Source organism: Tympanuchus pallidicinctus, unplaced genomic scaffold, assembly GCF_026119805.1.
Source record: "Tympanuchus pallidicinctus isolate F22 unplaced genomic scaffold, pur_lepc_1.0 scaffold1, whole genome shotgun sequence".
In the NCBI taxonomy this organism is placed as follows: domain Eukaryota; kingdom Metazoa; phylum Chordata; class Aves; order Galliformes; family Phasianidae; genus Tympanuchus; species Tympanuchus pallidicinctus.
The window spans coordinates 65020993-65034060 of record NW_026294618.1 but is presented as its reverse complement, the minus strand read 5'-3'; the positions used below and the strand labels follow the sequence as shown (position 1 = coordinate 65034060).

At 36.3% G+C, this 13068-nt stretch overlaps 1 protein-coding gene across 2 annotated transcripts in view; it reads left to right on the top strand.

The window, feature by feature from the left end:
• PRKN (parkin RBR E3 ubiquitin protein ligase) overlaps nt 1–13068 on the top strand; it is a 678674-nt gene that overhangs the window by 564453 nt on the left and 101153 nt on the right. For both annotated transcript variants that reach the window (XM_052683810.1, XM_052683801.1), the window contains exon 9: nt 2262–2411. In XM_052683810.1, coding sequence (XP_052539770.1) covers nt 2262–2411 — 150 coding nt within the window. The remainder of the gene's footprint in view (nt 1–2261; nt 2412–13068) is intronic.

Sequence of the window (13068 nt, the reverse complement as noted above, 5' to 3'; positions counted from 1 at the left end):
AAAAAACTTTTTTAAGCATATTGATTGTGTCAGGGCTGTGTGATATGTATGGCTGTGTTATATCAAGAGAAAACATCTCTGATAGATGTAATCTGTCACTATATTAAAGTTGCTAATTAATAATTTACTAATGGTGTTTTAGTCCTTTACAAACCTTTTGTAAATGCTTCTTTACAAACCTTTTGTAAATGCTCCTTAATATAAAGTGAGACATTTTATTTCAGATCACAGAATACAGGATATAAATCAGCAAATTATGTACGGTAGAAAATGTTTATATTCTGCTATTACATGTTTTAGTCAATTACTGAGTTTAACTGAGCAAGTTAAACTGAGTTTAACTTGTGCAAGCACAAGGAGTAAGGAAAATGGCTTCTTATGACAGATCACTGGAACAGGTTGCCCATCGAGGTTGTGGATGCCCCCTCCCTGGAGATGTTCAAGGCCAGGCTGGATGGAGCTTTGAGCAGCCTGGTCTATAGGGAGTTATCCCTGCATATAGCAGAGGGATTGGCACTAGATCATCTTAAATGTCTCTTCCAACCCAAACCGTTCTATGACTCTGTGATCTTGTTAATGTATCTGAGCTTTGAAAGTAGGAAACTGGCTGATAACTAGATATCAAGATGTGCAAATGCATTCTGTGTGGTCTTTCCAGCCATTGTATTGATCCACTCGTTTGGCTTTTATTGTGTGAAAATCACTGATAAGAGTGCTATAATTATGCAAGAATTCTGTGCTGAAATCCTATAAAATATCAGACTTTTCAGGCAGAATAGAACTTCTTTGTCCATCTTGCCAAGAGGACCATTTCCTACCTGCGGCTTAAGAAGACTGATTGATTCCAATCTTACCTATCCTGTGGTTTTGTGAATCAAAAGAAAGGGAGAGGTGGCCAGAGCAGTCTCTTCATGACCTCTATTTTAAGTTAGAAAATAGAAAGAATATATTTTTTTTTCAGCTGAGAATTTATTATGAGAATGCTGACAAAATCGCAACCAGGTTTTTGTTTGTTATCGAAGAAAAAGGAAATAAGTGGATTTTCATGAGCAGTTACAAGAGAAAAAATTTATGAAGCACTAAATACTGTTGTGAGCACTGTAACATAAAGTTTGTTTTGTTCCTTTAGCTCACCATAAAGTCATTGTGCTCTAAAAGAAAATTCATGCTACTCCCTTTTTCTTTGGCCTTTTAGATTTTCCTGTTTTCATGGGTCTGTTTAAATGAAATTCTTTCATTTATTTCACTCTACAGTAGACCAGATTTATAGGTGAATCTGTAGCAGTGGTTTTATAGCCACTAGGATGGAACTGAGCCAGCACAGAGCCCTAGAGTGGATGTGATTTACATGTTCGCAGCACGATTTGGACTTGTTCAGTTTATCTCAGTTTGAAAACACGATAAGTTAGACCAGGGAAAGCTACTGCTATGTCATCAGTCATCTTAGAGTGGGCGTTTTTTGTCTCAGAGGATAGAATGGGTGTGTTATTCAATATTCCTGTATGTCAGTGTGTCTACCATTAAATTGGAGACATTTCCAAAGCCCATACCAAGTTATTGGTATGGGACTAGATGAAAACTGCAGAAACTAAGAGAATTTCCTGGATAACCCTGGAAGTAAAACCACTTGCATCTGATATTAAATTAAGTGGATGTGAGACAACTATTTTATCAATGAGTATCATGAAATGGAAATCGACTGACCGAATTTTTGCAACCGTTTGGCTCAAAAACATTATTCTGGGTCTTTCTGTGGATTCTTTTCAGTGTGTACACAGCATTTATCAGTGTTTGTTGTTGAACTACATTTATGATGTTTACAATCATGTTTTTGGTATATCAATATAAGAGTTCTCAGCATTATCCACAGGAACAGTCTGCTCATTTCTTGATTTTGGTGTCTCATACATTTTTCTAGTTGTTTAAAAGATAACTGAATGATGCATGCAAAGTGAATTGGAGCAAAATGAGCAGTCTGGGCAGTCTGATCTAGTGGGTGGCAACCCTGCCAATGGCAGAGGAGTTGAAACTGGATGATCTTTGATGTACCTGCCAATCTAAGCTATTCCATTACTCTATGATTCTATGACACCTCTTTTAGTGATCTACACAGTTTGAACCGTTTGTCAAATAAGCTGAACTTAGCACATAAGCCCTTAGGACAGCTGACTCTATATGTGGGATAGATGCAAACTCTAAGCTTGTGGTGTTGTTTTTTTTCTTTGCAGTTGGAAGTTTAACACCTGTCTGTTGTGTTGCAGTACAACCGCTACCAGCGCTATGGTGCGGAGGAGTGCGTGCTGCAGATGGGCGGCCTGCTGTGTCCAAGCCCCAGCTGTGGGGCAGGTCTGCTACCCGAACCAGGAGTGAGGAAAATTGTGTGTGAGCCAGGCAACGGAATAGGCTGTGGAGTAAGTACATACATTTTTCTATCAGCTCTGTGAAAAACAAATGCTTTTTTAGGATGTTAGAAAAATTGGAAAAAAGGGCTTCTTGTTTTTCCTCTGGTGACTCTGAATCATCCTTTATAAGAGAATGGGATGCTGTATCTCTATAAACTATTGAAATACAACACAGTGGCTTAAGAATGACTACTTCATTGTGCAGACCATGTCCATTCCAGAATGTGTTGCTTTAATTGGTTTTAGAAGCTGCTGAATATTTAAAGTAAGAAAATGAGTTGTACAAATAATAGTCCAAACACACTTTGGTTTTTTCTCCTTGTACTCATCAAAAATGAGCAGAATCTTGACTAAATCATTCGTTATTATATTAACACCACCTTTCTTCATTCATAAATGAGAAAAAGAAGACAGAAAGAATAACCAGTTGGTGATACTTCAGAAGCATTTATTACATATTTTAAGATACACAATGAAAATAAACACACTTTTAAGTAGAGACTGTGCACAGTTAATGGTGAAATTTTGGAAAACGGAAGCCAACAACACTTGGAAATGTTTTTGCTAATAAGTCATATCATACAGGTCAGTGATTTTTTGACAGTAGAATTAACAGTAGTTTTCAAGAATCAGTCTGCAGCGAAAACAGAAATATGCAGAGAGAAAGCTATATATAAAAGAAGCTGTTAAACGTTATGTCAGTGTGACTGATATTTTATTAAGTGACTGTTTCTCTGTTCATGTTTCTGAATTCCATGCAAGATGAGAGAAGAGAAAATATCTGTATTTATAAAATATTATCATGCTCCTGCTGTTGTCTTTCTTGTGGAAAATGTACTTTTTATTGCAGTTTTGATGTTGCTTAAACTGATAGCATGGAAGAATAATTGTTTGCCGAAGTAGGAAGTTGCAGTAACTTGTCTTCTCTGAGTGGGTTAGCATCTGTCGACCTTGGTAAAACTTTCTATATGTCCATGCAGTGGTGCATGTAGAAGAGAGGCTCCCCAGCCTCACTGAGCAGACATAGGGCAATAAAATAAAGCAGAAGGTGGGAGAGTAATAAGAAACAAGACTGAGTAAATGAGAAGAAATGCATCTAGATTAACCATTAGGGATTGTTTAAGAAAGATAAAATCACAAGTAATTTTTACTCTACTTTCTGCCATGAAATGATGAAAATCAAACTGTGTTTTGCAGCTTCATTCATCATCATTTTGAATCTGCAAAAGCCCTGTGAATAAATTTCGCAAAGCATAAAGGATTGGTGTATTGCTTAGCTTAGCTAAGTGTTCTGTTTCCTTCAGTGGAATCTGTGTTGTATTTGCTAGTGACCAGATCTACAGTCTGGAGTTTAACCTCACCCTTTGTTTGGACAATGTAATGCCTTTAACATTATGAGCTACATCTCACTGGGAAATGAGAAGCAAAAGCTTGGTCTGTAAGCAATTGTTATAAATATTAAGGCCCTTCCTCAGAATCTGTAATGGAATGTGGTGAAAAAAACCATGTCATTGAGTCTTTCGTTGCCCCCTGACAAATGATAACCTGAAAGAAGACTCGTGACAGAATATTGCCTGTTGTGAGAGTCCAAGTACTACATATATTATGTCCTGCTTCGTGGAACTCACGTTTGTCTGCATGCTATCCAACTAGAACTTGTGCACAGATTAGGCTTTTTTCTTCTTTTTTTTTTTTTTAATGTTCTTTATAGTGTCTAATGCATAGAGTTGTGGTGAACAGGAACTGTTCTTAGAATTACAAGCAACTAGTTCTCCTTCATGAGAGAGATGAAGGGGATTGCTACTTCTCTCAGGTGTTTCTGAGGTTGCTCGGGGTGACAGAGTCTCACTCACTGCCTTCCCAGAGGCTACAAGCCCAGAACTGGGAATGGCAGCACATAGACAAAAGCAAGGGAGAAAAAGGAATGCCATGGCATCAGAAAGTGATGGCCAAGTCAGCTGCTTTTGAGAAACTCATTGTGCTGGTAAAAGGTAAGAATTTGCCTAGAAGGACACCAAGACAATTAGGAAAGCTCTTTATTTCTACTCCATCTTCTGGAGTCTCTTTGGTTATTTCTACTCCATCTTCTGGAGTCTCTTTGGGTGTTTTTTATTTAGAAATTTAAGCTGTGATGATGCTTTTTTTCCAGACAAAGCCTGGTCATTTTATTGTGAAGGCCTTCCAGTCTTTGTGGAATAAGTGTCATAGAAATCCAGGCTCAGACACATCAGAGCTCTGGGTTCTTTCACAAGCAAACATAGTCCTTTACAGGCTCAAAGAAGGGACATCCTTTTTGTTCATCCAAATAAATTCAGCAAAAGATGTCTTGCAATATTTACCTCTGCAGCTAGAGATAAGTTAGAGATAAGTTGCTTGTTGAAGCAGCTAAGCAAAGAAATAAGGCAACATGAATCTGGAGATCCTTTGTGAGTACGTGTCATCCTGTAAACTACACTTTAGATGCGTAGAGTCTCTTCTGGGGTATATGAATTTCTGCCTATTGGTAAAGTTCAAATAAGTGATGACATAGACTTAGCAGAAGAAAATAGACCTAAGTCGTCACTCCTTCACCCAAAAGCTACCTTAGATAAATATGTGTCTGCTACACAGAACAAACAGATTTCTTTTGACATAGAAAGTAACATGCTGAAATATTTTTAATGATCGTGAACAGTCATCAGCCATATTCATGTTGTGATACTATGGACTGACTTCACTCTTGCCTAGTTTTTTGCATTTTTCATTATTAGCCATTAACATATTAACTGATTTATCAGAATGTTATCATTTTATACTGTTAAATTTGCCTTCATTACTATGCATCAGACCTACATTACTAACTTTTATTGCCAAGATATAAAAGTTTGACATATTTAATACAAGAAAGCAGCAACAAAACATAGAAGAAAGTACATATTGTGCCAGTTGGCCTTAGTACAGGAAAAGCTGTAGTAATCAAGGCATGCAAGAGCTCTATGAATAAAACATTTTTGAATTGTTTTATTTTATACTGTGATATTATTTCCTACATATTTTATACCAAAAAAAAAGGAGTTAAAAATAGGTTAGAGTGGAGCTTCAAGGAGGACTTTACTCCTTGCTTATTAAAAAGTTTACTTTGAGATATATACATGTATAGCTCATCTATCCTAGGAAACTTTCACTGCTAATATCTTTCAGTGGGATGATAACTAAGTAATGTGTGATTGCATCCCAACTCTTTCTTCACAATAGCAAAAACATTTTGCAGCATGCGATATCAGTTAACTGATCCAAGCAGAGACTTCTGCTATAAATACAAGCTGGGAGATGGGAGGCTAGAGGACTTGGAGGTACTGGTGGATGGGAAGCTGGACATGAGCCAGCAGTGTGCCCTCGCAGTGCTGAAAGCCAACCATATCCTGGGTTGCATCTAAAGAAGAGTGGTCAAGAGGTTGAGGGAAGTGTTTGTGCCCCTCTGCTCTGCTGCCTTTCAATACCAAAAGGAGGGCTTTAAGAAAGAAAAGGTCAGACACTTTAGCAGGGTCTATTGTGATATGACAAGGGGAAACGGTTTCAAACAGAAAAAGGGGACATTTAGGTTGGACATAAAGAAGTTTTTTGCAAAAGGGTTGTGAGGCACTGAAACAGGATGCCTGGAGAAGTGGTTGATGCCCTCATCCTTGGAGACACTCAAGTTCAGGCGGGACTGGGTAACCTGACCAAGCTACAGATGTCACTGTTCATTTCAGGGGAGTTGGATTAGATGACTTTTAAATGTCCCTTCCAACTTAAGCTATTCCATGATTCTGTGATTCCCTTGGAATGGGAGAACTGAGATTATGGAGATAGAGCTCTGACAGTCTTTCCCCTTTGAGTTTATTCATTCCTAGCTAGCATAGTGTATATAAGCAAGAAGAATAATTTAGTTCCAGTTCCTCTGTGTTTTGTTGATCCTTTGTTCAGGGATCTGACTGCTAACATTATAGCTAAGTCAGATAGTTCATGGAAGTCCTGAGACCACTCCAAATTATGCTAAGAACAAGCTATCATCACTGATTTTTGTGGTCTTTCATTTGACTCCCCTCAGCTAAAGCTCCAGTCCACAAGTGAGAAAGTAACTGTAGTGGATTGCATTATACAGTGATAATGGAAGTTTTGTAACCTTGCAAAGGCAGTAAAAATATTGGGGTTACTTCAGCTCTTCTATACCGTATTTACTATATAATTTACACTAAATGTGTAAAGACAGTGCCATTGAAAAATATGAAGATTTCACAAAAAAAGTATTGTATTCCAGAATGGGTGAAATTTTAAGGCTGCAGACTGCAAGAGTTCCTTGAAAAATCAATAGATGTAGATACCCTGTCTTCCTTATATATAGTGTTCCTAGGCCATTTTACCGCATAGAACAAAATCTCAAAGGCAATTTCACTTTCCCAGCAATTTTTTCCTGTTGATTTCTTCTTGCATTCTTCTTTCATAGCTAAGAAATCATATGTTAATGCAATCAATTGCAGTATATTTGTGGAATTAATGATTGTCTGTCCTTTCAGAAACCTTAATAAAGTAGAAGACACTCTAAAGTAGTTACAGGAGAAGTGCAGTGCACATTCCTATGGTTTGCAAAGTTTTTTATTTTGGTTCATTATCTCTTGTTCATACATTTCTTAGCATACATACTTCATATCTGTGTAAAGCATAATAATATTTACATGGACAGACACTACCTAATTGGGAAGAATATTTTGTTCTGATGAAACAAACCCTAATTATAAAAATTCCAAGCAAAAAGTTCTCAGTCTTTAAATTTTGATAACCCAAATGAGTATTTTGTTAGTTTGGGGTGTTTTATCTTTCCAAGGCAGTGTTGTTTACCTTACAAGTTTATATCTTGCTTGGAGTAATGTGTGAAAATGCTTAAACTCTGAGGCATGAACTAGCTTGGAAATATTGTTTCGGAGCTATTTCATACGTATGAGAGCATATAATAGTTTGTAAAATTCCTCGATCTTGAAGAGAAAATTTGTTTCAACATCTGGCAGTTTTAAGTCTATTGTTGAAAAGCTTACCTCTAATGCAATATATTTTCATGATCAGCATGTACCTTCTTTGTGCAAATTCTCACTCTTGCATCTGTTTTTTTGGCAAAAGATTCTATATATACTGCCTGATCAAAACATGTGAAAGTCTCACTAACCTAAAAGAGTTAATTTCTAAATAGAAGTGCAGATAGAAATGTTTGATTCTTCATTAGCAGCAGCAGGAAAATCTTGAATGTATGCAAAAAGAAAATAGATACCTCAAGATTTAAAGATAGCAAGATGAGTATTGGTAATTCCAGACAGTCTTTGAAGATATTTGGATTGAAAAAGTTTTACTTCTCTAATCAGATTAATAAAATGTTCTGAGTGAAGAAAGGCTGTGTGAAAAGCAATCTGAATTCTTGTCTCAGTTTTACGATTTGAATGGCAATGAAGGCAGTAGCATAAATAGGAGATTCTGGTTTTGAAAAACAGAGTAATAACTCGAAAAAAGAGAAGACCTGAAGGCCGTTATGTCATTTGCAATATGCTAAAATGGAAATAGGAGATAGCTACTATCTAGTACTATCTGTAGTTAAATTGCTGGGTTACTCTTTGTTATTACATTTCAGGTATCTGTCCTGGTTCCATACGTCATTAATTTTTTGCTTCTAAGAAAATTCACTAGAAAAGTATTACCATGGATAAGGTAATAGCTGAAAGTATTGCTGAGATTAAGAAACTAACTCACAGTAGGAATGTTTCATAATATACTAGAGGGAGCTTTTTCAAGGGGAATGAAAATGAGACAGACATTTTCTATTATGGCTAAATGCTGAGCTGCTAGCACTGCGCCACCGACTCTAGCCAATCATCATGTATTACTTTCTTCTATTGAGTGGGCACTCTGTAGTCTTCACAAAGTGGAATTCCATCTTGTTGATGTGCTGTGTTTCAGTAGCTAAGCAAGTTGTTTCATTGCTAAAATATGACAGGCTTTCTCAGACTGAACAAAAATTCTTTTTGGATTTTCAATTTTTTCTTTCTGTTAATGTTTTATGTGATTTAAAATGAAGTCTAAGCGTGGAACTTTAAAAAATGCCAATGTTTTAATAAAAGCTTTTCACTAGAACAACACTGGGCAATTAACAAATTGTATGTATTGCTGTCAAGGTCCATTATTTCTATTGCCCATATCTTGCAGTGCTGCAATTCATTGATCTTGTGACTGATGGGAAGCTCAGCTGCCAATGACTGGATAAAAAACCCAGAGAATGGTTCCATTATTGGTATAATAGATCATGTTCATTCATATAACTACCAAAAACAAAACAAATACTTTCTATGAGGAGAATAAATCAATTACTTGTGCTTAGTTCAATAGTTGAAAGAATAAGTGCTGGGTTTTTTTTACCTCCCAAATCAGAGAACTAGCTGATAAAAACAGTGTTAGAAAACAACATGTAACTCTTCAACTCTAACTGGCCTGGACTTGAAACACCATCAGCTTTGTTTGCTAGATGTCTAGGACAATGTAAGATGTGCCATATTAGGTGATCACATTCTGTATGTAAGGTATAGCTTTTTCCGTATTTCTGCATCATGCAGACAACTGGAAAATGGCTATTCTACATGAACACTGAACATTTTGTATTAAATGTGCTATGTCTTCAATGCATGGACTTGATTTGTCATTTAGTGACTTACCTAGTACTTCACTATTTAAAATCCGCCAGGTGGGGTCTGAGGAAGAAGGACCAAGGAGTTAGAGACACAAGGTAGTTACCTGATGAGGAAATGGAGGCTGCTGGCCTCTGTAATCTACCATGAGAACACAGTTAGCAGAAGTGCATTACTTTTGAGTGAGGGAAATTGTATGAGAGAAAACTAGGATTATCGCTTATAAAGCAGAGTCAAACCTGGACACACGGACTTATGTCAAAAGGGGATAAACTTGATCTGTGTGAAACTAAACTGGGTCAAACTGTGATTTGTAGACCAATGTTTTGCTGAAAAAGAAATGGTCCTTGTTTTAGAGATTTAGCTGAAACTGCAAGTGTGTCAGACCTGTTTTAAACTGAAGACCGAGATAAAATAAGAGTAAGATTTAAAACCACATTGTTGCTTTTATGATTTATCAACTGAATCATAGTTCCTTGTAAACTGTTGAATGGAACAGTCACCTAGAAGGGTGTGGGAACTTCAGTTTTAGTGATGCCAACCAGTCAGCTTTGTCCCTTGCTCTGTGTTTAGATTCCAGAGCTGAAGCTGCCTTCAAATTTCTTCATCTTCAGAAAGGGTAAAATGGCATCTACAAGAAGAAGCATGAACATTTGCATGGCTTAAAATATTCACTGTTTGCTGTAATTGATATCAGCACACTGAGTTGGAGGAACAGCTTCACGAAAGTGCATTGTTAAGTGGACTGTGATTCCAGTCTTTTGATGATTGAAGTGCTCTTGTCTAATTAAAATAATTGGGCTCCATGTAGTAGTATCTGGGTGATAATTGATTGTTCGTGATGCTCAGATTATATGAGATGAATTCACAATTCTGTCACGTCTTATATATAGTGGAAATTTGTGACTTGGAACTATTTTTTTCTCATTATACCTGTCTTGTTCAACAGAGTGCCTGGAAATATCTTTGACAGTCTGGGAACAATGCTTTATCATGTGGCCCATCAGAAAATACAAGGAGTGTAACATATGAAGTAAAGGAGAAATAAACTGATTACAGAAATATCCATTAAATTCTACACTTATGGGAAAGTAACTTTTGTCTTCTGGCTTCGTATATATAGAGTAAGATTATTTTTGCTTTTATGACACAGGGGAAATGCTGATGGAGAAGTACAACCATCTTAAACTGACCTGTATTTCCTTCAGCTAATGGATTGAAACTCCTGGTTGTAACAGGCATGCTTATACAGTTTATGTACTGACTGCAGCTGTGTAATAGGTCAGATGAATACAAATAACTTGCAAATTAGCAGAACTAGGGGTTAATGGAAAACTTGGTATGGAGAAAAAAAAAAAAACCCAGCAGATCTATCACTGAGACACTGGAGAGGGAACAATAATGCAATCAGCAAAGACTGTACTTTTTGAGAGAGGCAGCAACCGAAAGCGGGATCCTCATTGTGTGAGAGGCTCATTTGAGCAATCTTCTTAAAACTTTCTGAATTTGAAGAGGAAGGAGAAACACAGGCTGAATGCAGAAAATTGCTTATAAATGAAAAGGAAAATAAATGTGAATCAAGGTAGGATTATTTATTGCCTTTCATATAAAGACCTCCTGAGGCACTTTGGATTCTATTACTGCATTAGTGTAAAATGCAAGAGCTACTTAATCAATGGGAAATGATAGAGTAAAAAAGATAGGAGCTAAACAGTAGGATCTTAGATTAGAATGAACCTACTGACTGGTAATTGTAGCTCAACCATGGAAAAAAGTTCAAAGTTCTGAATGCTAAAGGAAAGATGTACTCTTTGGGTGGCGCAATACACAGCTTTTGTAGCACCTGTAGCCTTTGTTTCATTGAATATCAGACTGAAAATCTGCACTAGAGCGTTTGAGATGTAAGTCTATTCTGCATGAATTCTGGATGTGGCTCAGGGCAGCCTGGTCTAGTGCTTGGCAACCCTGCCTGCAGCAGGGGGTTGACACTAGATGATCTTTAAGGTCCTTTTCAACTCAGGCCATTCTACGAATCTGACGTACAAATATGGAAACTAGCTGTGTTAGCATGGCCCTCATGAGTAATTCCACTTCTTTTTTTTTAATAAACATTTACTAAAAGGAGTGTCCCAATAAAAAATGTTAGCTTTATATATATATTTCTGATTAAAGAAATGTCCGAAGGATTTCTTTCTGAGCCTTGCCTTGACTTTCTGAAATGGGTTAAGTTCCCTATTGGTCAGCCAGGCTCTTGGCTCATTCTTCCAAGATAACAACAGCATTTTTCAAGTAATAGGGCATGAAATTATTATGTATTGAGACTGTGAGACTCTGTGATGAAAGGGTATTGCATAAAATCCACACTACAAGCAACCATGGAGAAGAGTCGTAGAAAAGGTGAGGGTAGTGTGCATTAACATTTCCTAGCTCAAAATCCTTTCTGTTGAAAGCATACAAGAACTTGTCTGCACCTTACCATTGCTTACCTTTGCTTAAGCTTGGGTTTACAGCTCTGTAGGATTTTGTGCTATATCTGCAGACAACATTTTGTAATTATAATAGTATGTCCATGACCAGTCTAAGAAAAATATTTACATTATTTCCAGATACTATATTGAACCCAGATTGACTGGGCACTCTGTAACATATTTAGTTGCATACAATCCATAAAGAGTAAGGAAAAAAAGACAATAAAAGATTTAGAGATAAATAATTTGATTTATTTATAAAATATAAGTAAGCATAATTTCCTTATAGAAAATAAATATCCTTTACAATTTTTAGTTAGTGCTGTTATTTTGTGATCAACTTCCCTCACCACCACTGCTTCAGAGTTTTTTAATAATGAAGTCACGTATATAACTTTATTATTTCCAAACAATTTCAAAGAGCTAGCAAAGCCACCATTCCACAATCAAAGTTGATTTTGAAGTGCTGAAACAAAGCTGATTTTCAATTATCAGAGTCCAAAAAATAGCATCTGAAAGCTGTCTTGACTGCTGCAGAACTGCTGTCTTTTCATGTTGGCTAAATCAAAACAAATAGATGATGCTTATGAAGCTTCAAACAAAAAGCCACTTCTAACAAAGCATAAGTGTAAAAAAAAATTCAGTCTGAGAGAGATTATCTGGGGAAAGTTTTAAGCTTGTGCAAGTGAGTTTGAAATAGAAGTTGCATTTCAACTTTAACAATGATGTTAAGGTCACTAAGCTGTAATGGAATAAAGAGAACATTGTGAAGTCAAAGGCAAATTATGAAAATAAAGTGAAATGACCAAAAATAAATTGCCAAATTAAATAGAAGATATCCTTATGCTGTAAAGTAATAATATCCTTACTGAAAAGAAAACATATAGATTTGGAGAACAATGACTAACAGTAATTCAGTGGGAAATCGTAGAAAAACCAGACTCAGTATGTGCTTATAAAACTGGCATAAGGCAGAAAAAAAGGGAAAATTCTGAAAAGCTTCCATTCTGTGACTAAAGGCCTTGACTAAGGTCAGAAAATCGTGGGTGAATAACCAAGTCTCAGCTACCTCCAATTTATCCTTACAGTTCTCAAAAATTAGAATATTGGTACCGTTCTTTTTTTTTTTTTCAAAAGCTTTTATGTTAAGTTGGATGATAATCACTACCATGATAAAGTCTATTCTTCAGGCATTTGCAAGACATAAATGAAGAGATTAAGAGTAAGATTTTATGTACTGGTGGTTCACTTGTTCAGGCTGAGTCACCAGTAAAATAGACTGGTTAAGCTTGCAGCTGTTTCCATATCAAATAGTGATAGGATGTTTTGTATTTAATCTCTGTCATTTTCTATTTAATACTAGTGGAAATGCTCACATTTGTAATACCAAGTAACAACAGTGATAAGTCCCTTCTGCACACTTGGAATGGCTATATTAAAAAAAAAAAGATTGATTTTTAAGTCACTACTTTAAAGCCAATGGCTAACATTACATATGCTGTACGAAGAAAAAGT